At 29.5% G+C, this 25146-nt stretch overlaps 6 protein-coding genes across 6 annotated transcripts; 3 read left to right on the top strand and 3 right to left on the bottom strand.

Annotated features, from left to right (window-relative positions):
* Positions 1 to 114: 114 nt before the first annotated feature.
* On the top strand, positions 115 to 5530 carry LOC145755553 (lissencephaly-1 homolog). The gene is made up of 11 exons (XM_082571793.1): positions 115 to 326; positions 398 to 476; positions 570 to 644; positions 1093 to 1299; positions 2315 to 2411; positions 2521 to 2592; positions 2745 to 2847; positions 3008 to 3107; positions 3178 to 3306; positions 3431 to 3689; positions 4018 to 5530. Exons 1-11 carry the CDS (start codon positions 295 to 297, stop codon positions 4089 to 4091), a joined length of 1227 nt encoding a protein of 408 aa, XP_082427919.1. The 5' UTR covers positions 115 to 294; the 3' UTR covers positions 4092 to 5530.
* Positions 5529 to 8592, bottom strand: LOC145755552 (dynein regulatory complex subunit 2-like). Its single transcript, XM_082571792.1, has 10 exons — positions 8409 to 8592; positions 8160 to 8264; positions 7900 to 8047; positions 7497 to 7720; positions 7093 to 7290; positions 6754 to 6959; positions 6490 to 6616; positions 6193 to 6333; positions 5970 to 6085; positions 5529 to 5860 (listed from the first exon to the last, which is right to left on the bottom strand). The coding sequence occupies exons 1-10, from the start codon at positions 8556 to 8558 to the stop codon at positions 5767 to 5769; spliced, it is 1509 nt and encodes a 502-aa protein (XP_082427918.1). The 5' UTR covers positions 8559 to 8592; the 3' UTR covers positions 5529 to 5766.
* Positions 8593 to 9118: 526 nt separating this feature from the next.
* Positions 9119 to 11713, bottom strand: LOC145754742 (elongation factor Tu, mitochondrial-like). Its single transcript, XM_082570852.1, has 11 exons — positions 11580 to 11713; positions 11420 to 11466; positions 11206 to 11353; positions 10925 to 11091; positions 10675 to 10848; positions 10490 to 10582; positions 10284 to 10419; positions 10110 to 10208; positions 9857 to 10008; positions 9610 to 9729; positions 9119 to 9527 (listed from the first exon to the last, which is right to left on the bottom strand). The coding sequence occupies exons 1-11, from the start codon at positions 11617 to 11619 to the stop codon at positions 9312 to 9314; spliced, it is 1392 nt and encodes a 463-aa protein (XP_082426978.1). The 5' UTR covers positions 11620 to 11713; the 3' UTR covers positions 9119 to 9311.
* Positions 11714 to 12187: 474 nt separating this feature from the next.
* LOC145755669 (uncharacterized) lies at positions 12188 to 16046 on the top strand. The gene is made up of 10 exons (XM_082571922.1): positions 12188 to 12380; positions 12450 to 12544; positions 12706 to 12874; positions 12994 to 13108; positions 13227 to 13369; positions 13504 to 13642; positions 13725 to 13844; positions 13956 to 14078; positions 14243 to 14357; positions 14451 to 16046. The coding sequence occupies exons 1-10, from the start codon at positions 12188 to 12190 to the stop codon at positions 15957 to 15959; spliced, it is 2721 nt and encodes a 906-aa protein (XP_082428048.1). The 3' UTR covers positions 15960 to 16046.
* A 719-nt stretch (positions 16047 to 16765) lies between these two features.
* LOC145755668 (uncharacterized) lies at positions 16766 to 17080 on the bottom strand. Its single transcript, XM_082571921.1, has one exon. It carries the CDS (start codon positions 17078 to 17080, stop codon positions 16766 to 16768), a length of 315 nt encoding a protein of 104 aa, XP_082428047.1.
* A 1018-nt stretch (positions 17081 to 18098) lies between these two features.
* On the top strand, positions 18099 to 21380 carry LOC145755468 (serine/threonine-protein phosphatase 4 catalytic subunit). The gene is made up of 8 exons (XM_082571708.1): positions 18099 to 18150; positions 18240 to 18402; positions 18832 to 18984; positions 19063 to 19125; positions 19211 to 19372; positions 19707 to 19782; positions 19874 to 20063; positions 20532 to 21380. Exons 2-8 carry the CDS (start codon positions 18253 to 18255, stop codon positions 20659 to 20661), a joined length of 924 nt encoding a protein of 307 aa, XP_082427834.1. The 5' UTR covers positions 18099 to 18150; positions 18240 to 18252; the 3' UTR covers positions 20662 to 21380.
* Positions 21381 to 25146: the final 3766 nt, after the last annotated feature.

The raw sequence follows: 25146 nt of genomic DNA, 5'->3' as shown, positions 1-25146 counted from the left end.
AAAAATAACCATTTATCCTATTAAACTTTTATTTAAATTTTTTTTTAAACGAGGGCAGCACCTTTCTTCAGTTAGGCTAGGTTTTAATTTTAATCTTCGCTCGCTCCCCGATCGCAGAAAAACTTTGAATTATCGTTGTTTTTTAGCTTAGGCTGCAATTTTTTTTGTAAGCGTAATTTAAAGATATATTTTAAAACAAAGAAGTCATAACAGTTACTCGTAAACGGCTCTATCAGCAGGTTATGGTGGTTTGTGTTAAAAAACAAAGAAAAATACAAATAACGAAACAAAGAAATGGTTCTTTCAACCAGACAAAAGGATGAATTGTAAGTCATTATTTTTCTGCTACACATTCTCTTCGTTTAAAACAAATAATGATTACAATATTTATGTACAGAAACTTAGCAATATCAGAATATTTAAAATCAAATGGATACTCCAAAGCTTTGGAGGCATTTAAAGAAGAAGCAGATCTGGTAAGTTTGTATAAGTTGTGGTTTTTACACTATCTAGTTGTTATATATGAAATAGCCCAATAAAAAATATTTTTATTTAAAATTTATTAACAGCCTGAGCAAAGTGATAAAAAATATGACGGTCTCATGGAAAAGAAATGGACATCAGTTGTTAGATTACAACGAAAGGTAAATCTTACTTTCCAAAAAAAAACATATGCTTAAAAACAATTCAACATATAAGTGTAAACAAAACCACATTGTTTTATGTGACACTTGTACCTGTTTGTTTAATTTGATATAATGGTAATGAATATGAGAGAATCTAATGTAAAACATTGATACAATAAATAGTGGTATACATTACTGTTTATTGATAGTAAATGATATTTAATATGATATGTGTATTAATATCTGTGTTGGGAAATAAAATCTTATGTCTAAGGTTACATAATAAGAAAAAGGGAATGTTTGTTTACTATAAACCATAAGGTTTTTTTTTATTTGTTAAATATTGACCTTTTGTAAGGGTTGTTTAAATAATAAAAGAAAAACAATTTAGGATTTTTTCCATAATTTGGTTTTATATTTTTGTTTAAAATGATTTTATGTAATTTTTTTGTTGATTAATTTTTAGGTGATGGATTTGGAAGCAAAATTAAATGAACTCCAGAAGGAAACGAGGGATGGAATTTCATCCCATCACAAAAAAGATCCCTCGGAGTGGATCCCGAAACCTCCAGAGAGATGTGCATTGAGTGGACACAGAAGTCCGATCACAAGGGTCATTTTTCACCCAGTTTACAGCGTTGTTGTCTCCGCATCAGAAGATACTACAATTAAGGTACAATTTTATTGCAAAAAATAATTTTACATTATTAGTTTTTTGTATTTAAAATAAGAATTTTAAACTTTTGGTGTGCGTTTTTGTAAACTAAATAAGTATTAAGTTTTAGTGTGGATATTAGAACACTTTTACAATTACAAAAACTGTTTAATATTTGCTGGTTTCTTATAAAAACAATTTAGATGATAATGTTGTGTTGCTTAAGGTATTTGTGCTCTTGTTTTTTTGTTGATTGACATGCTTTGTACTAGAATCAGTGTATGGAATTTTTATAGATATTGATTTTATATTTGGGATAAATATTTCAACAATACAAAGTAGTCTTTAGGGAAATGGTTTTAGACCAACAAATAATTTATAATAAATATAGGCAAATTGTTTTTTTTTTAGCGATAACATACGACAGCCTTTTTTTGTGTATTTGTTGTATGGTAAAAATTTATTATATTGTTTTTAAAAGAAGGGTTTATGCAAATGTAGTAAGCAAGTTGAAGGCAGAAATTTCTTACACATATCTTACACACTGTCTGGCATGTTATAAAATATTCATGACATCTATTTTACTTTAAACTCATCCACAAGCCTTCCACCACCTGGTAATATATACAAGTATAAACCAAAACTGATGGGACTTTAATAAATACAACTTTTTATAATAATAAATATATGTGATAAAAAATTAACAACTTAGTAATTTGAGAAAAAAAATTGTGTAGACTACAGTACTTTAAATTTAATTTTGCCTATTTTTTGTTTATGGTCTATATTTAAAATATATGTAAATGTTAAGTTTACGTTTTGCAAAACAATGGAATTCGCGTATCATTAAGAGGTTTATTTTTTCAAGATGTGTCAAGTAGCTTTTCTACATTGTTGCGGCTATTGTAGAAATATTGTGGGAACTGTGCCATTTAAACCTGGTGTCAATATTCTCTTCATTATTTTTTTATATGGTTACATGTATTTGACACTTTGTATAGTTTAAGTTTATTGGGAATTTAACATTTATTAGGTGTGGGATTATGAGACTGGAGATTTTGAGAGAACTTTAAAGGGACATACAGATTCAGTTCAAGATATTTCGTTTGATGCAACTGGAAAAGTTTTAGGTAAAATATTGAATTAAAAATTAAGTTTTGGTCTGATAATTTTCTTGTTTGTTACACCTTTTCTTTTTAAGATTGATTTATTAATGAAATTGTGTTGTTGTTGTTTAAGCTTCCTGTTCAGCTGACTTAACTGTCAAAATTTGGGATTTCGTTGAATTTGATTGCATTAAAACATTAACAGGTAAAAAACCTTCGGTTACAAGCCATTTTCTAATAAAAAATTATTTTACTGTATTTTAAAAAGAGCTTTTATATGTATATACATCATGCTGTATATGTTATTAACATTACCACATGTAAAATATATGTTTTTCTTACCAAGTATGCTTACAGGTCATGACCACAATGTGTCATCTATTTGTTTCATGCCTGATGGTGATCATTTAATTACTTCGAGCAGAGATAAAACTATCAAACTATGGGAGCTAGCTACAGGGTAGGTTTATGCTAGTTTAATTGAAAAGATTTAATTAAGAAACAAGCTATACTTAACCAACTAAGGTATATACAGCTTAAGATAATTGCAAGCTTTAATACATTTCTACCTCCTAAATTTTTTTAAATTTTTTTAATTAATTTGGATTATTTGTATGTAGGTATTGTGTGAAGACGTACACAGGACATAGAGAGTGGGTAAGAATGGTTAGACCAAGTCCTGATGGTAGTTTACTAGCAACTGCTTCCAATGATCACTCTGTAAGTTTTCTATACTTGCTGTCTTTATTTTCCAGCAAATTTAATGTTAATTTAACCTTAACGCTCTCAGGTGCGAATCTGGGTAACAGCAACCACTGAGTGCAAGGCAGAATTAAGAGAACATGAACACGTTGTTGAATGTGTAAGTTGGGCTCCTGAATGCTCCTACAGCAATATTTGCCACGCAGCTGGGATAGAAGTAAGTGTGTTTAACTTAGCTTTAAGTTAATATTATTCTACAAATAGGTAAAAAATTTCTATCCATTTTCTATTTATACCAATTTTGAAATTTTGTATTTTTTAATAATTTTATATTTATAAAGGTAAGAAAAGGGGACAAAGTTGGGCCCTTCATTGTTTCGGGGTCTCGAGACAAAACCCTTAGGATTTGGGATGTATCAACTACCCAGTGTATTATTACTTTGATCGGCCACGACAACTGGGTAAGGGGTGCTTTATTCCACCCCAGGGGTAAGTTTTTGTTGTCGGCTTCCGATGATAAAACTCTAAGGGTCTGGGACATCAAGAACAGAAGATGTCACAAAACTTTAGCAGCTCATGAACATTTTGTTACAACTTTAGGTGGGTAAAGTTTGAAAATTTACTAAAATTTTATTGTTCTTCATATTTAAAGTATAATAGATATCTGTTTTATAGAGTTTGACTTAATGACTTAAGTTGTCTAATAGTAGTTAATCTTTTATTTCCTTAGCCAAGTTTTGATATAGTGGAAAAACAATTGTTTTAAACCATTTTACATTCTTTTATTTCCTTGTTGGTTTCTGGTTAATTTAATGACTTGTTCCTTTTACTTTATTAGTAGTTTAGCAGGGTAACCTAATTAAGGGTAAATGTGTGCAAGAACTGCCAAACATGCAGAATAAAATACTTGATTTTTTCATGTTATTAGATGTCCACAAAAGTGCTCCCTACATTATAACAGGCAGCGTTGACCTCTTAGTGAAAGTGTGGGAATGCCGCTGATCAAACCACTTTTAAAATCATCTTATATTGAACACAACAGCAACACGCGTATAATGCTAATAAAACTTACTGCTCTAACTCTATGTCCCAGCGTGTTGTTGAATGTTTAAATTTGTTGCATGTTTTACCTGTTGTATACAACCTTCCAGGAGTTTACTTTTTGGGTTGGTTAACGTACAAAAATATGCAGCTGGTTTTTGGTTAAACAAACGTGCATGGCCAAGTTCTTGTTAAGTACTATATACATTAAATAATTCTATTTTGTTGTAAGCTTGAGGAAGATCTTTATGTAAACATTTTGTTTTTATCTTATTAGTTCAAAAATTTATTACATAAATATCTCTTTAATATTTCATAAAACTAAAGATGTTACTATTAGAAATTACATTATATTGTTTTGAAGCATGTCTACTAATGCTGCCTTCATAAAATCTTTAATAGTTTGGTAATTACAAAAATTTATCAAACAATTTTAATATTAAAGTGAAAGTTTTGAATGAAGGTTTTACCATTTAGGTTTGGTAATTTTAATTCTATTTTAAAAAAAATTTTGTTTGTAAATTTGTTTAGACCAATTTCCAGTGTTGTCATTAAATTATTATCGTTACTGGTGACATTTTAAAAGTATTTTTTTCGACAATTTATTACTAATCTAAAAAAGTGGTTTGTTTATTTTCATAGTCTCCCATTGCAGTCATGTTTAAAAAAATGGGGCTGTTAAGTAAAACTGCTCTTTTTGTATAATGGGTAAATGCATGAATATAATATATTTGTGTTTCTCCACATTTTTAATTAATTTGTTAGCAATTATATTGTTAACTGCAAAGTAATGTTGTACATAGATTTATTTAACTGTTTCTAGAAAAAAGCTGCATTTTTGTACTGTATTTTTGGCTCAAAAGAAGTTTAGAATTATTTTCTTATTTCCGTGCTAAAAATTTATTTGTGTTTATTGTTTTTGGCCAGTTTAGGGGAAATGTATTAGGCATATGGTGTTTTAGAAACCCCCTTTTATATATATTGTTTAAATTTTGATTAACTTTAAGTAGGGTAATGATAAAACCTAATTGCAATTGTTAATTCCTAGCCTAAAATAATTTAAATTTCACTAAAACTTGTAATCGTATAGCTCATCAACATATTTCACTTAAAATACTCAATTTTAACGCAATGTATGTAGGATATATACCTTAACTTTGTTGTTTTATATTTTTACAGTGGTACCATATTTCGCCTTATGTTTTCTTTAAGCAATTTTGGTTGTTGTTAAATGCATGATATATGAAGGCTACTCGACATGTTAAAATATATATTTAAAGCATTGTGTGTTGTACGCCAAACTTATTACTATTAAATGCTTAGTGTCTGTTACATTTCTAATGACTAGTAATAACCTTAAGAGGATTTTAAGATGACATTTGGTGAAAATATATGTCGTCAATTGATGGGTTTGTTTTATTGGAATGTAAGTTCAGAAAAAATAAAAAGAAATCAGTTAGCCAAGCGCAATACAAACTTGTAAATTTCCAACCCAATAACAAAAATGGTTTATTAATAAAAAAGGGGAAAAACTGTAAACAAAATACGTTTTTATAAAAATTTATACAGGTTTTATTTACTAAAAATGTAATACTGAAGGTTAGTTAACAATGTGTAGAGACTTTTTTCTAAAAAATTACTTCTCAATGATATGTTTGACAATATGAGCTGCTTCTACAACAGTTTGACCGGGTTGTCTAACTCTTGGATCCAATACAGGGATTGATAATCTAGACATAAAAAAATTATCAGTAAAAATATATAAACTATGATTATTGTGGATAGTTTAAATTTGCACTTGAGTCTTTTAAAAATTTAAAATATTTGTTTAAAACATACTTGACATTTGTTTTGTGATTGACAACAAACAATGGGTTATTGTGACTCAATATTTCATCGTTAACAGATATTCCATCAAGATATTGTTTCAAAACATTCCTTAATTGTTGGTTCTCCTGAAAAAAACATAATATATTTATTACTTAGAATTTAACAAGAGTTGTTTACGTCGAAAATAACTCATTTTTGTGAGGTGTACCCTGTAATAGTTTAAAGTTTTTACCTGGCTAAGAATTTGTTTTTCTTTGTCCAACGCCAACTTATCGAGTAAAACTTTGTTGTATCGCTTCCAGAAGTTTTCTAGTGATGTAAAGTCATGCATAACAGCGGCAAGGGGTTCAGATGGAGTCTCATAAACTGCAGCCTAAAGTTTAGCAAACGTTAATTTACATAAACTAACAAAACAAGCCCTTTCATATCTTAAACTTATGAGCAAATCTGCTATGACATTTCTTGTCTAAAAATATTTATTTCATTATTCTTTAAAGGGAAAAAATTTGAGATTTGACATTATATTTACCTCCACATCTTCTTGCTCCTCCTGTGAGAGCGAGGAAGCATAAAATGGAAGAACTTTTTCTTCCTCTGTCTCCAATTTACGACACATTTCGGCCAATCTCAAAATAAGCTCTGCTTTGCTTTTTACCCTTGGATAATTAAAAGTAAAGTTAGGCCAAAATTAAAAGGTTTAATAATTTAATTTCAACCACCCTAAGGCCTTGCTGCAATTTTGTACACTTTAAGCTAAAAAGAAAGCTAGTATAAACATTTTTCACAAACTTACTGTTTAAGTTTTTTGATTGCAGCATTGCTTTGTAGTGTCAGTGCAGTAAGATGTGCTCGTTCTTTTTCCCTTGCAACATTCATCTCGGCTTTAAGCTGTTGGAAATGTTTTTGGACATGTTCTCTCTCTTCCCTCAATTCCTTATTTCTTTCTTCGCATTCTCGAGCATTTTGTTGCATTTTGGCTTTGAGTTGGGATATTGTGTCCTAGAAAATTAAATTTATTTAAAGGTTGCTTGCAATTCTAAGATGGAATATAACTTTGTAGGCAATGGTGTAAATTACACCTACCATACAAGAGGTTTGGTGAATTTGATTGTATCATTAACATTTTACTTACTTGTATTTTTTGTAGCTTTCTCATTTGCATTTCAATTTCTTTTGCACTTTTTTCATCCTTAGCTTTAAGATTTTCGAAAGCGATCTTTCTTTCCTCTGTGGTCTCATTATAGTTCTTTAAAGCAGCTTGGAATTGTTTCCATAACAACTCTACTGCACCTTCTAGTTGAATACGGAGTGCATGCTTTTCTTCAAGATTCTACAAAATTTAACTCAGAATTTAACTAATAAATACTTTCGCAATACCAGTATGTAATATTACAATTTTTTTATTCTAGCTTATGAATTATTTAGTGTTATAAAAATAAATATTTAATTAGTCAGTGGCTATACCATTATTTAAAATACTTAATTACTAGTGCTTTATCTTTTTGGATGATTAATTTTGGGTTTTACGATTTTCACCTTGTTTTTAATTTCGTCTCTCATGCTCTGAAACTCTTGTCTTGCATCCGATTCTTTCTCCTGATGATTTTGTTCCATGGCAAACATAATATCCTGAAGTCGCTGCAATTCGTTGGAATGACAATCGTTGATGATTTGACGCTCGCCCTGAAATTCATCTTTAATCACCCCTAGTTCAGTGTTGTATTCATCTCGTAAAGTTCCAAGTCTTCGCTTGTGGTGATCTAAGTAAAAAAATTAAAGATTTTTATAAAAAAATTAGCAATGTGGTGTAGTGGGTAAAACACTTGAGTCACTACATGCAGTCATTGGTTTGATTTCCCTTAATTTTTATGCTATCGATAAAAAATGTATGCCTGGAAATAATAAACAGCAAAATGCATCATACAATGTTTTGTTTTACCTATTAGTTCATCAACATTATAAAGATGACTTCTGAGGGCCATGTTGTATTGTTCTTCTGCTTCTTCTATGTCCTTGGTAAGTGCTTTAATAACACTATCCTTTCTATCAACGACCCTCTCAAAAGTCTGACTTAAAATTTCAATGTCCTAAAAAAGTATTTTTGCATAATTTTTAATCCAAATATGTATACATTTCGCCTTATATATATATATATAGATCTAGTATATATAAATAACATGTTTTGTTAATTTAAATTACCGTTGTTAACTCTTTTGATTTAGATTCCCTCATTATTTGTCTCCATTGTTGGTTTAATTTGTTCATGTTTACTTTGGTGCTTTTTTCTTCTTTAGATAATTTGTCCTAAAAATAAAAGTTATTTTGTTACATAATTTAATAAATAACCTGACAATTCTTTTTCCATTAGAAATGCATTATAACATTTAAAGCTTTACCAATTGTTTTATATTTTATAATAAAAATAAATTTAACATTTTAAAGCCGCACCTTTAAAAACTGCAACAACATATCTTCCTTCTTCTTTCGCATCTCTTCTTCTGCTAAAGCTTTTTGCTCCAGATAAATGATCCTTTCTTCCTCCGACATCTTCGCCAACTTTCCTCCCCCTCCTCCCTTCTTTTTTCCCTTTTTCGGCATTTTTACTAAATTTTATATTACTATTTAAACAAGAATGGCCTGTAAATGTTATAAAAGCAATGGTATTACAATATTTCGAGTGTTCTGTCTGTCTGTATTAACTATAGAAAAAGCAAAAACATATTAAATCATATTTTTATTTTTTTTGTGTTTCTTTGGGATTGTTAAATGTATTAAAACTAATCTAGAAGTTACTTTGGCTTAATCTGTTTGTTATATATTTGCACGAATCTTTTTATACTTACATGTTAACAGAGAATCTTATCTTACGTTATCGAAGAACTTTAAACTAGGAATTATTTAACTTTTTTATTTGTATAAAGTCTCCATGGTTACGTATGTGTGACACTAGTGACCGAATATTTATATAGTTTGTCCCTAAAAATTTTAAATCGATGTAATTTAAACGTAATTGAAAAACAAAATTTTTATTACAACTGTAAACCTAATTTTTATTAATTTGTTTTTAATAAGTTGCAACCCGAAAAAACACTAACTACGGTGTTTTAACTAAATGCTTCTGCATGTAGCTTGGCCTAATAAAGTAGAATTAATTTACAAGTGTAAATTTATTATTTTACAACAAACAAAATTTCTACTAATGCCAAAAAAGTTACATATAGCAAAATATTAGAAGAATGAAAAGCGTTCAAGAAGCACTGTGTTAAAAATAACCAATATTTCAATCGGCATGTATTATCCTATAACTTTGGAACAAATTAAACGCAAAAACTGTATTTTGATCATACATTTTCACTTCTTCTTATTTAAGAGGGCCATTTTTCGCATTAATTTTTTGTCAAAAATGTCGATTGTGTCATTCTTGTCGGCTTGTTCGATATCAGTTACGAACCCTGTTCCATTGGTTGTGGATGAAGTACGAAGAGTGAATCGATCTCCTGCAAGCATGACCATGGGGACGCGGAGCATTAGTTTAAGGGAAGATTGTTCTCCGGGCATCACCATTGGCTTAAAAAAATTTTTAATAAATTTATTATGAAAGAGAAACATTATGACTTTTACATTGGGTTTTGAGAGTTTATCTACATACTTGATCCTCAGACATGCTAACTCTGCATGCACAAGCCCATGTTTTAGAGTACATCATATATTGGCTGCCATCAACTACAGGTAATTCGTTACCTCCTTCTTTTTTCGTAAGCATGTAAACCTAAAGACAAAGATTTTAAAACATACCTATTGATATAAATTTCTGCCACTACCTAAATCTATAGATGTTAGGCAACATTTATCAAATATTGCGAAGTTACAATTGTTAACAATAATTCAACACTTACAGTAGCAGTAACAGATCTCGAAGGCATCACACTCCCAGGTTTAACGGCAACCATTCCTGTTCTTAGTTCTTCTCGCTTTAATCCTTTTACTAACACTCCTACTTGGTCCCCTGCTTCTGCTTTATCCAAGGTTTTGTGAAACATTTCTATACCTATAAATAATTTTAATATATCAAGTTAGAAAATGAATGCCTAGTTGTGTGCTTCTATATAGATATATTACAGATTGTTTTAAAATAACATTTTGTATTACCATTTACACTGGCTTTAAAATGCTTCTGAAAGCCAAATACTTCCAAGGCATCTCCCTTCTTTAATCTTCCTTGCTTTATACACCCAGAGATAACAGTACCTGTTTTGAATAAACACATTTGTGAGATTACTGTGAATGCTAGGCATACTAGGTTTAAAAATTTATTTAACTCACCTCGGCCTGGGATGCTGTAAACTCCATCAATAGGCAACACTATAGGACTATCAAGATCTCGTGATGGAAGTGGAAGATTATCAACGGCTTCAATAACTTTTGCAATTGCATCTCTACCAATTTCTGGAGACTTATCCTAAATAAACGTTATGTGAATAAATTTGAATTAATTTTAAAATTTTTTTAATAATTGTGTTGTACATTACCTCTAGGTAAGAAAGAGCAGAGCCCACAATGACTGGTGTTTCATCCCCTTTAAAACCATAATGGTTCATCACATCACGTATCTCCATCTCAACCTTATTAAAACAACATTGCAACCAATAAATAGGTTATCAAAAATTGTGCTAAGGCCTATCTATATTAGAATAACACGGCGGCACACGTTTACCAATTCTATCATTTCTTCATCAGCAGCATCTGCTTTGTTCATAAAAACCACCAAGTTTTCCACCCCAATTTGTTTTGCTAAAAGTAAATGTTCTCTGGTCTGTGGCATGGTACCATCTGTTGCTGCAACAACCAATATCGCACCATCCATGGTACTGGTTCCTGTGATCATGTTCTAGAAAAATTAAAAAAGTATATAATTTTTTGTTTTGATAAAATATTTTTTTTGATATATTTTTGTTTATTTTTACTTTAATGTAATCCCGGTGACCAGGACAGTCCACATGGCCATAATGTCTTGTATCAGTTGAATAAGAGACATGAGCAGCATTGATTGTAATCCCCCTTAATCTTTCTTCTGGAGCATTATCAATTTGATCGTAGGCATAAAATTTTGACCCATGTTTTTCGGCAAGAACTTAAAATCAAAGTTGTAATTTCAAGAATAAAAAAATATATTTGAACAGGACAAATATTTTAAAGAGCGCCCATTAAATAAAACATTTAAAAAATCAATTTTTAATGTTTATACATTTGGTAATGGCAGCTGTTAGTGAAGTTTTTCCATGATCAACATGACCAATTGTCCCAATATTCATGTGAACTTTATCTCTTTTATGAACCTCTTTGGCGTAATTTCGGGAACTGATGAATATCATAGGAAGATAAGGTTTTGTGATCTAATAAAGTTAAAATATTTATTAGCATGTAGTTAAAATGTTTATTTGAGTGGATTATAAAATTACCTTTGAGGTAAAATGATGAATGCATCTTGTTTGTGCAACTTTATGACCTTCAAATTTTAAACAAGAGTTTAAATTTAAAAACACGAAAAAAAGCACAAAAGAGAAAAAAACAAATACAAGTATACGTAATTATGCAAAATAAATAATATTTTAGTTTTACTTGTCCCAAATAAAAGACGCGTTGCATTAAAAGACATCATGTTTGTTGTTTTTCTTTTGTTAGTTGTGGTTTTAACTTCTTTTCGTTTAAATTTCAACGACTTTTAATAAATATATATTTAAAGACCACTATCTAAAAAAAAACAATGTAGTTAACTTGCGTCTCGGTTTTTATTGCAACAGTTTTAACAACGATGAATTTTCAGAAAAAAGTTAAATTTCCTATAACTGTATAACGTTATTGTCATCATTCTTAAAACGCACATGCCCTATTGTCACGTGATCATTTCACACGTTTTAAATATTCCCACTTGTTTTTAATAGTTTATATTAATAAGTCTGCATAGTTGTTGCAAAATCTATAGAACCAAGGGTAGAATTTGTTTTACTACATACATATATATTGTTAATATATCGATATAAAGTAAACACTTTGTGACACATTTTTCGGGATAAATTTTGTTACAAGCTTAGTTGGAAGAGGGGTCGTGACTTTTTTTTTCGTGTTGTTGTGCCACACACGTGGTTTGTCGTATTTACTTCGATTAGTGTAAACAACGCAGGTTAATGTCCTAAAATAGTGTGGCATTTTATGTTTTAAGTAGGAAAATGTGGTCAGATAAAGCTATAGGACATTGCTTTGATTCAAAATCGCGCACTAATGACGTTAAGCCATCTGAAAATGTAACTTTTGATGAATTACTTCTTGCGGAAAACGTTCTTTCTGGTTTAAAAAAGTCGGGATTTGAAAGACCATCGCCGATTCAACTCAAAGCCATACCACTAGGAAGATGTGGCATCGGTACATTGCATCGTTTTTAACTGTAAAACTTACTATTTAATTAAAATATAATCAACTGTTTTTGTATAGATTTGGTAGTACAAGCGAAATCTGGGACTGGAAAAACTTGTGTTTTTTCTGTCATATCTTTGGAAGCTGTGAACACAAATACTTCTTCATTGCAGGTGAATAGTTCTTTTATTAAAAAATTTATTAAAAGTAAGTATTGTAATCTTAGTTTTGAGATACAAACTTAACCATACCCTTTTTAGCATTACATTTTTGTTTTTATATAAAACCTATTTTTTAAAATGAAAATTTCCTTTTCAAAACTTTTCTTTAAAAGATTGTTATTCTCGCTCCTACAAGGGAAATTGCATTACAAATTCATGGAGTGTTAACAGCAATAGGAAGAGATATACCTAACTTAAGTGTTCAAGTTTTTATTGGTGGAACCTTGGTTTCTGATGACAGAGTTAAAGCTAAGAAATGTCACATTGCTGTAGGGTCACCAGGTAATATAAACATTTTACAGTGACTAGTAAAAACATGTGTTATTTAAAAAAATGTATGGGCTATAAATAGTTTACATCTTAGCTGTATAAATTAAAATTCATATCTTTATTTTTTTTAGGAAGGGTAAAACAGTTAATAGATTTGGGAGTTCTGGAGATGAAAAGCGTTCGACTTTTTGTTTTAGATGAAGCTGATAAACTGATGGAAGAAGGTTGCTTTCAAACACAAATAAAGTAATTATATTTTTAACCAAATTTAAAGTAAATAAAATTTAATGGATTTACAGGTAGCTAAAATTGAAAGATTTTTGAGTTTTTTCCAAATTTTTTTTAACTTAGAATTTTAATGTAGTTGGATATATTCAACTTTACCAACCAACAAACAAATGATTGCATTATCTGCTACTTATCCTGAGGTGTTGGCAGATTTTCTTACTCGGTATATGAGAGAACCAACTTTTGTAAGACTGAACCCTTCGGACCCTGCTTTGCTGGGTATGTCAAATCGTTATACATGTTTAATTATATTAATATAATTGTGTTAAACTTAATAAATGTAGCATTCAACTAAGCTAGTATGACGTTTTCAAGTAATACAATACAGTTAGTCTTGTAATTTTTTGTTTTAGGATTGCAGCAATATTATATTCTTCTTGATGTTAGTGGCCTTCCTCATTTAATATTTGAGGCCAAAACACAAAAGATTATTGATTTATTAAGCACACTTTCGTTTCAGCAAGCTCTTGTTTTTTCAAATTATCACTCAAGGTATTGGTCTTTAAATAAATTAATTATCAGTACTTTAATATATGTTTAAATTTATAATCAAACCAATAATTATTAACCGCAGAGCTGCTAGCCTAAGCGAAGCCCTAAACAGCGGTGGGTGGCCTTCCACTTTCATATCTGGGAATATGGAACAAGAAAAAAGAATTGAAGCAATCAACCAACTAAAGGAATTTAAATGCAGGTACCCATCTATGTAACATTCAATTTTTGGTTCTTTTTATATTTAGGAAAGACTGTAATAGAGCTATAGTGAAAATTTTGGATCCTATGTTGTTTTTTGATATTTTTATAGAGTTTTGATCTCAACTGACTTAACATCACGAGGTATTGATGCTCACAATGTTGATCTTGTTATTAACATGGATGTTCCAATGGAGTGGGAGACTTACATGCACAGAATTGGAAGAGCAGGAAGGTTAATATTTGTTAATTCCAGTTTTGTTATAAAAAATAGTATATACATAAACATGGGTATAAGATTTAAGAATAAATGAACAAAATTTTTAAAGATTTTGTTTTTCTGGATCTAATATGTTTGATTTCGGGTATCATTTGATAAAATATTATGCTTTTATTTAGATTTGGCTCTAGAGGTATTGCAATTTCGTTAAGTACAAAAGAAGAAAGTGCAGATTTATATAAAATATTTTCAGAATGTAACACCACTGTTATACCATTCTCTGAATATAAAAAGGTAAATATTACTTACAACTCAAAAATTAAACAACCAAAATTGTTTATATTTTTAGTAAAGTTTGTACTTTTTATTTTTATTGGTAACTCATAGGTCAAGAACCAACCTGAAATACATGGTTCTTTTGAACAAAATGATTTAACAACCAAACCTGATGATGAACCCTTGATTGAAACTCCTGGTAAAATTGAAAATCAAGTTCCAGCCATTAATGATAAGATAGAAGATTTACCAAACACTAGTATACAAGAAAAAGACTCAAATTTAAATGGTCACATATTAAATGGTGGAGATAGTGTTTTAAATGTTGAAACTGGTGATTTAATCACTAGTATTCAAAAGATGGTTATTGAAGCTAAAAATAATAATGTTGGTTCTGCAATTTCTAAAATTGCAACCAACGTTTATAAAACAGTGGACCACAAAGGTGGTGCTTTAAATTCTGTTGCAGTTGATACCACATTGGAAAACAGAAATCAACCAAATAATGATGGTTACCCGGTTGTCTCTTCAAACAAACCAATTACCAGACAATCATGTCTTGATAATTCCTCCAGTTTAAATAAAAATTCCAATCTTCCACTAATACCAAGTTTGGATGAAGTTGTAAATATTGGAGGAAGACAGAATAAACATTACTTGCATATGAACTACAACCAGCTGGAAGCTGATTATAACCATTATTTAAAGACTGGTCAATTTATGAAACCAGATGTTACAAAAATTGAAAAACATCATAAAAATGTAAGTATTTCTCGTAATGACCCTGGAAAAAATATATTCCCAAACTTTGCTAACCAGGATTTAGCAAATTTTGAAACCAAATCTGCGGACCAAATTTTAAATACCATTTCCAAAGCTCAAAAACAACCAAAAAGACCAATCATTGCAAAGAAAATGTTTCACAAAATCCTTTCAGAAGTCTCCGAAGAGAACACTGTGTTTTTAAATACCAAAATGCCAAAAAATGCAGTTAAAGAATTTCCGTTTAAGGTTAACCAATCACTTAGCTTAGATGGGTCAGGTGATCATGGTTGCAGTCTATCGTCCTCTAATAGTTTTAAAGAGACAATTACCAACAGTGATAAGAATAAGGCAAAAAGCCTGGCTATTAGTTTACCTTCTAAATACGAAAGTAAAAATATTTATGCTGATTTAAAAAACGTCAAAAATGAAACAACTGCAACTGTAAATATGCCTTCAAGTGTTTATACACCTTCAAACAATTCCATAGCACATAACAGCAAAAACAAAAGTTCTTTTGTACCAATACAATCACCAACTTCTGTAAACCAGGATTATGAGTCTTCGATTGAGGATGAGAGTGATTCCTCCTGTTCTTCAAGTAATTCGTCGCGATATATGACGTCATCGGACTCTGATAGTGACATCACTGATCATGAAGGGTTAAATTCTTTCCCAAACTATCCAAGTTATTGTAATTTCTATCACCAAAATTATTATAATTTGCCACATAATTCACATAACTATTACGACCCGTATGAGCGATGGAAGGCCTATCAAGCTGTGCAAAGCGAGCGAATTTACTCTGAAAACTTACGTCGTTGGGTGACGCAGTATGCTAACTTTATTACCCATTAGTTTGTCCATAACATAAAAAACATTTCTTTATTTTTCCATTATATTATATTTGATTAAAAATGACGAACTCTTTTTTATATGACGCGAAATGACTATTAACAAAACTATTTACACAGAATGTAAAGTTTACATGGTTTTTCTCTTGTTTAAATCTTTAAATAAATATTGCGATTTTTGTTATTAACTAAATCACATTAAAATCATATTAAATTTATATTGTAATAAAATCGACTGATGCGGTTTACCCAAAGATGATACAATCAAAAGAGGAGAAATTGTCTCCTAACTTTATTTTAGTATTAATCATTTACTTTAATTTTATTGGCAGGTGTGTTTTTGGAAATTCCTGGTAGTTAGGTAAGTACCCCTATATTCGTATGGTACCGTTTGTTTGACCTTAGTCAAAAATCATTGTGACTAGTAACTATTAACCTAAAAAACAAATTTCTAAGATTTGTTTAAAAAAAAATTACTCTACACTAACATTTTTTAATTATATGCTAAAACAACAAAAACCAAACCATTGTCGTTCGTTAAAATTTACGTTTTTTTAATATATAGAAATGTTTGTAAATTAAAGGTGGCAAATATTACTTGTTTTAAAATGATAAATAACTTTTGTAGTCTTATACATTTGTTAAATCAACATTAAAAAAAAACTTGAAACGGTCAAAAGAATCGTATTTAATAATTTAAATGTAGTTATGTTTTTTAGGTAATTAATATATTAAAAATTATTTGTCTACATGTAAATTAATAAGGTTTATCTTTGTTGCTATTTGAATCATTTATTTACAAAAGGTGTCTCAAACTCGAACTATTGCTTGATTTCCTAAGACCTCCTGATAATCTTGAATAATGGCACAACATGCACACCAGAAGTGAATGCAAAAATCTCCAAGAGCTCCTCCAGCAATATTTCTCTGAGCTCTTACTTTACCGCGGATAATTCCTCCAACAATACAGGCTGAAAACAGCCACCCAATACCACATATACAACAGGAATCACCGACAGCTTCTGCAGTTTTTCCAACCACGTAGCATGGACAAATGTAGGTCATGATGCATGTGCCACAGTTGTCGAAACAACCGAACAGTCCATGTTGATAAGTACCCGACATATTTTTTTAAAAGATACTCGAAGTTTAAAAAAGATAGGTTATTCAAATCTGTTAAAACAAAGATAATTTTTTTATATTTTAAAATTTGTCACATTAAATAAAAAATTAAATCTAAAAATTCTCCTTGCTTCTTATCAATATATTCTAGCTTCCTAAATCCTCCACAACAGGTAATAAAAAACTAGAATGTTTTAACTGGTTGATAATTAACTACAAACGTATTTACAAACTCTTTAACAAATATATATTTTTTAAGTTAACCTCATACGTGAGCAAACAATTTTGTTTGACCACTTCAATGTTTGAAGGTTGAAATTTACTTTGTTGCTTCAATGATTTATAAGTTTGTATCTCTCTGCGTTGTATTTTTTTAAATTTTTATATACAATGTTTAAATTTAAAAATACCTTAGCATTTTGAAATCCATTCTACTTAAGTGATCTATAAGAATTAAATTAAAATGCACATTTTTTATCAGCTGTGGGCGACATGAAGCAAACTTGCAAGGCTTGCAAATGTATTCCAGAAACCTTGCGCTCTGGATTATATGAAAATTACTGAAAAGTCGTCGATATCAAAATGAAAAAACGGTTATGTAATTAGGTTTTGTCCTTAAAAATTTCTGTTTCGAGACACATCCAATCTCATCTGAATTTACCATAAGTTTACATTTATAGTTTTTACATTATACAAGCTTTTAGGTTTTAATATCACTTTACTTTATCTTTACGCCAGGAATTTTCGACAAGGTCGAATTTCGTAAAAGAAAGTATTTTTGTGGTTGATACGAAATCAATGAAATTAATAATTAAACCTTAATTAAATCGCACAATCTATTTTTTTTTGCGTTTAAAAAATTTTTTTTTAAATTAATTAATGTTTTAGTATTTATTTTATGATCTTAATTATTATAAAAAACTTTAGTTGGTATAATTGCGTAACATTTTTGTATTTTACAAGGATAAACATAAAATTAAAATGATGAAACGCAAAATTTCGATCGGCTGTGGGCGCTCTAGAGCTACCTAACGCACTGTAATTTTCTGTAGCTAAGCACTAAGATTATCAAGGCAGGTGCTTTTACTTTATTTTATTAATAAAATTTTACTTTTTACAAAGAAATTAAAAAAATTCATAAAAACAAATAAATTTTTTTCAGAATATTGAAAGTTATGGGGGACACGAGTGACCTGGATCGTCAAATTGAGCAGTTAAAAAGATGTGAAATAATAAAAGAAAGTGAAGTCAAAGCACTTTGTGCAAAAGCAAGAGAAATTCTCGTGGAAGAGAGTAATGTTCAAAGAGTGGATTCACCTGTTATTGTAAGTACTATTTTTATAAAACTTTAAAAATAAAAATCACAATTTTTATACAAAATTATGGAAGACTAAGTTTTTTGAAAGACTTTAGTCAGTAAGTTTTTACCGGCAGCGTGGTGTAGTGGTAAGAACACTTGCTACACCACACATGAGGTCGTGGGTTCAATCCCCACTGATCTTATGCTGTAGCGCCCTTGAGTAAGGCGCTATAAACGGTGTGAACTCCTGCTGAGCCAGCACTTTATCAGCAGCATAATTACTGGGCAATTATAATCTATAATATCCCAAACTGCCAGAGGCAACTCGAGACTGGGTCGGAGTAACTGATGTTACTCTATGTTTAAGTCGCGCAATCGACTTTTCCACATCAAGGATAAAGATACGTACAAAAAAAAGCATAGAATAAAGGATTTATCTTTTTGATAATTTTAGGTATGTGGAGATATTCATGGACAGTTTTATGATCTCACAGAATTGTTTAAAGTAGGAGGGGACATGCCAGACACAAACTATTTATTCCTCGGTGATTTTGTCGACAGGGGATTCTACAGCGTTGAAACTTTTGTATTACTTCTTGCACTTAAGGTTTGTCAATTTCCATTTTTGTTTGTTTGTATAAATTGGAAACTCTTGCTTTATAATATATGATGATTTGGACATTAGGTCAGATATCCAGACAGAATTGTATTAATTAGAGGAAACCATGAAAGCAGACAGATAACACAGGTGAAAATTGTTAATAAAAACATTGTTAATAAATACATTGGTTATAGAAAAAAGCCGAATAAAAATATTGCTGATATCTATTCAGGTTTATGGTTTTTATGATGAATGTTTACGGAAATACGGCTCAATCACTGTGTGGAGGTATTGCACAGAAATATTCGATTACTTAAGTTTATCTGCGATTATTGATGGCAAAATATTTTGTGTGCACGGCGGTCTTTCTCCTTCCATTCAAACCTTAGACCAAGTAAGTCACAATGTAGTTTATGTTTATTGTGTATTATATGTAAATTTAATCACATGCTATTTTTTAATAAAACAAAGATTAAATTACATTTTATGCAATTTAAATTAAATTCTTACATACTCACATTTTTTGATGATTATTTGTGCAATGTCCTAACTTAAAAGTTTAAATACTAATAAATTGTGTTGCCAAGCAACAAGATACATATAAGAAGTACAGTCTACCAACACACACAGTTAAACTGGTGTACACTTTAAGTAGATGGTTTGTATTAATACTGATTTGCTATATAGGCTCTGTTAGCATTAAGTTAACTAGGTATTTCTTACATTAGATTCGAACAATTGACAGAAAACAAGAAGTACCTCACGATGGACCAATGTGTGATTTACTATGGTCTGACCCAGAAGGTAAACTTAAATTGGTTTTAAACTAACTTATTTTACAAAAGGTTCTTTATTATCATATTTAAAAGTAATTGTAACCAAATTGTTGCCAAAGATACCACAGGATGGGGGGTAAGCCCTCGAGGGGCCGGTTATTTATTTGGAAGCGACGTCGTCTCAAATTTTAACCACACCAACAACATTGACCTGATATGTCGGGCACATCAGTTGGTGATGGAGGGTTTCAAATGGCATTTTAATGAAACTGTTTTAACAGTATGGTCGGCACCTAACTACTGTTACAGGTAACACAATTGTTTCACATATTTTTTAGATTTAAATTTTTGTGTATGTTAATATATCTAACCGGCAGCAATGTGTAGTAATAAAAACACTTGCTATACCACCATGAGGTTGTGGGTTCAATCCCCACTTCATAATTGCTGTAGCACCCTTGACAAGGGGCTATAGACGGTATGAACTTCTGCTTAGTTAGCACTTTATCAACAGCATAATTACCATGCAATTATGATCTATAATAACCCAAACTGCTAAAGGCAACTCGAGATTGGGTTGGAGTAACTGATGTTACTCTATGTTTAGGTCATGCCTTCGATATTCCCACATCGAGGATAAAGATATATACAAAAAAAATCTTGTTTATAATTTAAATCTCAAAGGTATGCCGTTCCCATACAGAATACTGGTCTTGACATCTAAAAGTTAAAGTTTAAGATTACTTAATTTTTAAAAGTTCTAATTATTTGTCCTAGATGCGGCAATGTAGCAGCTATTTTTGAGTTAGATGAACATCTTCAGAAAGAGTTTATTATATTTGAAGCTGCCCCCCAAGAGTCCAGGGGGGTGCCAATCAAAAAACCCTTGCCTGATTATTTCCTTTAGCTTTGTTTAAAATTTCTATTATTTAACTTTTTAGGCAGAACCAACCGAATTTTTTTTTACATCGGTTTTTAGATTCTGAAATGAAGTTTTCTCTATTTCTTAGGTTCTTTGAAAAACCTAGGGAAATAATTTGAACTGTTATACAAACAGTCCCCTTTTTTAATACCTCGAATATTATACCATATTTGCCAATACTTGTAGGTTATTTTAGGCACTGTTTTTTATATCTATACAAGGTATACAAATATGCCTTTAATGCTGAACCAACTTGTCCAACTTTGTACGAAAACTGATCTGACTGGAACGAAATTACACAAGAATTTGAAGTAATTTTTAAAAAAAGGTCTTTTACTGAAAATGTTGGAAAACGTCTTTTCTACTTTTTTATTTTTGTTTTTTTTTACTACGTTTTTGATACTTGATTAAAGAAGAGGTCTTGAAAAATTTTTTTTGTTTGACTTCTTTAAAGTTGTTATAAAGATTTCTAAGGGTCTGTATTTACCTATATACATATTTGTTATATGTACTACGGTATTCCAATAACACTTTATAATACTACCTAAAAAAAATAAAAATCTGCTTTCTATCTCCGACGTTGAAATATACCGAAGTACTTTACTTTTTTGTTGATGCGTGCTAATTTCATCGCAATTTTTATAAGATCAATATTAAAAAAATGTTTTATTGCATTTATTTGCATTAACATGCCAAATTTAAATTAGCAGAGTTAACAGATATATTTTATTGTCTTTTTTATTTAAAAGAAAGAAATTAATATAAACTACATAATGTTTTACTTTTGGATATAAATTCTAATAAAACTTTATATGTATTAGTTTCACTTTAAAACTATTAATAAAAATTATTTAGAGTTATTTGAAAACAAACAAAATGCAAGCAATAGAATATATTACAGCAAATTGGCAAAATAAATTATTAAATTCGATGATAAATGAAAACAGGTTTAAATTTCATCTGAATCATATTCTGTGTTAGAAAGTATTGTTGGCCTTGGTATTGTTTGTTTGTTAAATTGCGTTGGACTTTCGAACTGAAAGAGTTGCAAACTGTTTGATTGTCGTGCAGTCTTGTTTACTCCTTTTACAGATTTTCTTGTTTTGTATTGGATAACACACATACTGACTACGACGCACACTAAAAATATTTATTTTTGTTAAACAGATATTTAACTTGTGCAATTTCGGTTTGAAATATTGAAAAATAATTTTTTTATTTTAGTGTTTGTACTTACCAAGAGCAAAACTAAACCCAATAAATGATATGATGATAATCTTGTAAGTCTTAAGGTCAGCGGTCAATTCTAAAAGAGAAATATCTTATTTAAGACATTACTTTATTTTATTGCAACATCTTAAACCTAAAATTCAATGCCATTTTACTAACTTTCAATTTCTGCATTTTTTGTTGTTGTTATAACGCCTGATGGAAACGTAGTTGAGCTATCCGAAGGTGTATTTGTAGTTGAATCACCAGTAGTTAAAGATGGATCATCTTCAGTTGAAGTTGCAGTAGGCTCATCTGAAGTGGGATCACCAGTAGGTATACTCACAGTTGAATCACCTGATGGTATATCTTCGGTTGAATAATCTGTGGGTAGAACTACTGTTAAATCATCTGTAATTGGTTATCTGTATCTTCAATGGAGGCATCTAAAGGTATACCTGAATCATCTGAAGGTATAATTACAGTTGAATTATTTCTTCCAACGAAGTCCATTAAAAGAATCAAAATAATTCCAAGTTTTAAATATTTATCCATTTTTTCGGTTACAAGTAAAACAACTTTTTTTTTTCTAATACAAAAAAATAATAAACATGAAACTACTTAGCCATTAGCTTGACTGGTAAAAATCACCTATGACACTTTTGTATAAACTTGCTTAACAAATTTGTAACAAGGTCAATTATGAATGTATGATTTGTACGATAATGTACCTATGTAAATAGCCTCTTTGCGGCTTGAACTTAAAATCTGCTCCAGCACAAACAAAATCACGTAGGTATGAGTATACATATCATAAATTTTAATTAAGTTTAGTTATTTTTTGTTGTCTCTACCATGAAAACATATTAGCAAAATTTTGCTTGTTTAACTGGCGATAAATGTCGTAATTTTATTTAATAAAGTTCATTGTTTTATTTATCGAAATAATAATTTATAACTTTGACTGTATTTAACTGAAATAAAGCAATTTTTTTAATGTTTACTAAAACACAATTAATTAATACAAAAATGGTTTAAAACCCTTATTAAAACCCAGTAATAGAAATCATACTTGAATTAAAGCACTTAAAAAATTATTAATCAATAACTAATATTTAACTTAAACATTTATTTGGATAAAATAATAAAGAGATAAAATAATAAAACATTTATTTGGATAAAATAATAAAGAGCTGAATTTAAATTAGCATAGTATTTGTTTATCTTTTCTATTATGAAGAAAAAAATTAATATACACTACCTAATATTTTATTTTCGGATATAAGTTTTTATAAAACTTTATATTTATTAGTTTCACTTTAAAACTATCAATAAAAATTATTTAGAGTTATTTGAAAACAAACAAAATAAAAGCAATAGAATATTACAGCAAATTGGCAAAATAAATTATTAACTTCGATGATAAATGAAAGTATTTGTGGATTTTTATTACATTTAAATATAATAAACTATAAAGCTTTATTAATAAGTTTTAAATACTTTTATCTGAATCGTATTCTGGGTTAGAATACATTGTTGGCCTTGGTATTGTTTGTTTGTTAAATTGCGTTGGACTGTCGAACTGAAAGAGTTGCGATTTTTTTGGTTGTTGTGCAGCAATACTGCTCACTCCTTTAACGAATTTTCTTGTTTTGTATTGGATAACACACATACTAACTACCACGCACACTATAAATATTTATTTTTGTTAAACAGACATTTAATTTTGTACAATTCGGTTTGGAATATTGAGAAATAGACTTTTTATTTTAGTGTTTGTACTTACTAAGAACAAAACTAAACCCAATAAATGATATGCTGATAATCTTGTACGTCTTAAGGTCAGCGGTCAATTCTAAAAGAAAAAGTATCTTATTTAAAACATTACTTTATTTTATTGCAACATCCTAAACCTAAAATTCAATGCCCTTTTACTAACTTTCAATTTCTGCATTTTTTGTTGTTGTTATAACGCCTGATGGAAACGTAGTTGAGCTCTCCGAAGGTGTATTTGTAGTTAAATCACTAGTAGTTGAAGATGGAACATCTTCAGTTGAAGTTGCAGTGGGGTCATCCAAAGTGGGATCACCAGTAGGTATACTTACAGTTGAATCACCTGATGGTATATCCTCGGTTGAATAATCTGTGGGTAAAACTACAGTTAATTCAACTGGAATTGGTTATCTGTTTCTGCAATGGAGGCATCTAAAGGTATACCTGAATCATTCAAAGGTATAATTACAGTTGAATTATTTCTTCCAACGAAGCCCAACAAAAGAATCAAAATAGTTCCAAGTTTTAAATATTTATTCATTTTTTCGGTTACAAGTAAAACAACTTTTTTTTCTAATACAAAAAAAATAAACATGAAACTATCTAGCCTTAGGTTGACTGGTAAAAATCACTTATGAAACTTTTGTATAAACTTGCAGAATGAGTTTGTAACAAAGCCAGATACAAATGTATGAATTGTATGATAATGTAAATAGCCTCTTTACGACTTGAACTTAAAATCTGCTTCAGCACAAACAAACTTACGTAGGTATGAGTATACATATCATCAATTTTAATTAAGTTTAGTTATTTTTTGTTGTCTTTACCATGAAAACATATTAGCAAAATTTTGCTTGTTTAACTGGCGATAAATGTCGTAATTATATTTAATAAAGTTCATTGTTTTATTTGTCGAAATAATAATTTATAACTTTGACTGTATTTAACTGAAATAAAGCAATTCTTTTAATGATTTACTAAAACAAACCTGTTCGATATAAAAATGGTTAAAAACCCTTAATAAAATCGAAAAATAGATATTATATTCGAATTTAAGCACTTAAAAAATTTCTAAGCAATAACTAATATTTAACTTAAACATTGCATTTATTTGGATAAAATCATAAAAAACCAAATTTAAATTAGCTTAGTATTTGTTTATCTTTTCTATTATGAAGAAAAAAATTAATATACACTGCATAATATTTTATTTTTGGATAGAAATTGTAATAAAACTTTATATTTATTACTTTCACTTTAAAACTATCAATAAAAATTATTTGAAAACGAACAAAATATAAGCAATAGAATATTACAGCAAATTGGCAAAATAAATTATTAACTTCGATGATAGATGAAAGTATTTGTGGATTTTTATTACATTTAAATATAATAAACTATAAAGCTTTATTAATACCAGGTTTAAATACTTTTATCTGAATCATATTCTGTGTTAGAATATATTGTTGGCCTTGGTATTGTTTGTTT

This window comes from Corella eumyota, chromosome 6 (genome assembly GCF_963082875.1).
Source record: "Corella eumyota chromosome 6, kaCorEumy4.1, whole genome shotgun sequence".
Taxonomy (NCBI): Eukaryota; Metazoa; Chordata; class Ascidiacea; order Phlebobranchia; family Corellidae; genus Corella; species Corella eumyota.
The sequence above is the reverse complement of the archived record's forward strand: the minus strand, read 5'-3'. Positions and strand labels throughout refer to the sequence as shown.

What these genes read in the sequence shown, in the direction of transcription:
- LOC145755468 (XM_082571708.1), top strand. Translation starts at nt 18,253, where the DNA reads ATGGGGGACACGAGTGACCTGGATCGTCAAATTGAGCAGTTAAAAAGA. An exon ending in GAGTGGATTCACCTGTTATT is followed by an intron (nt 18,403 to 18,831) that starts GTAAGTACTATT and finishes TGATAATTTTAG; the next exon opens with GTATGTGGAGATATTCATGG. An exon ending in ACTATGGTCTGACCCAGAAG is followed by an intron (nt 19,783 to 19,873) that starts GTAAACTTAAAT and finishes TTGTTGCCAAAG; the next exon opens with ATACCACAGGATGGGGGGTA.
- LOC145755553 (XM_082571793.1), top strand. Translation starts at nt 295, where the DNA reads ATGGTTCTTTCAACCAGACAAAAGGATGAATT. An exon ending in TTAAAGAAGAAGCAGATCTG is followed by an intron (nt 477 to 569) that starts GTAAGTTTGTAT and finishes ATTTATTAACAG; the next exon opens with CCTGAGCAAAGTGATAAAAA. An exon ending in TTGTTAGATTACAACGAAAG is followed by an intron (nt 645 to 1,092) that starts GTAAATCTTACT and finishes ATTAATTTTTAG; the next exon opens with GTGATGGATTTGGAAGCAAA.
- LOC145755669 (XM_082571922.1), top strand. Translation starts at nt 12,188, where the DNA reads ATGTGGTCAGATAAAGCTATAGGACATTGCTTTGATTCAAAATCGCGC. An exon ending in CAAATACTTCTTCATTGCAG is followed by an intron (nt 12,545 to 12,705) that starts GTGAATAGTTCT and finishes TTTCTTTAAAAG; the next exon opens with ATTGTTATTCTCGCTCCTAC. An exon ending in CATTGCTGTAGGGTCACCAG is followed by an intron (nt 12,875 to 12,993) that starts GTAATATAAACA and finishes TATTTTTTTTAG; the next exon opens with GAAGGGTAAAACAGTTAATA.
- LOC145755552 (XM_082571792.1), bottom strand. Translation starts at nt 8,558, where the DNA reads ATGCCGAAAAAGGGAAAAAAGAAGGGAGGAGGGGGAGGAAAGTTGGCG. An exon ending in TAATGTTGATGAACTAATAG is followed by an intron (nt 7,721 to 7,899) that starts GTAAAACAAAAC and finishes TTTTTTACTTAG; the next exon opens with ATCACCACAAGCGAAGACTT. An exon ending in GAGACGAAATTAAAAACAAG is followed by an intron (nt 7,291 to 7,496) that starts GTGAAAATCGTA and finishes TAAATTTTGTAG; the next exon opens with AATCTTGAAGAAAAGCATGC.
- LOC145754742 (XM_082570852.1), bottom strand. Translation starts at nt 11,619, where the DNA reads ATGATGTCTTTTAATGCAACGCGTCTTTTATTTGGGACAA. An exon ending in GTCACCGGGATTACATTAAA is followed by an intron (nt 10,849 to 10,924) that starts GTAAAAATAAAC and finishes TAATTTTTCTAG; the next exon opens with AACATGATCACAGGAACCAG. An exon ending in CGAGATCTGTTACTGCTACT is followed by an intron (nt 9,730 to 9,856) that starts GTAAGTGTTGAA and finishes CTTTGTCTTTAG; the next exon opens with GTTTACATGCTTACGAAAAA.
- LOC145755668 (XM_082571921.1), bottom strand. Translation starts at nt 17,080, where the DNA reads ATGTCGGGTACTTATCAACATGGACTGTTCGGTTGTTTCGACAACTGT.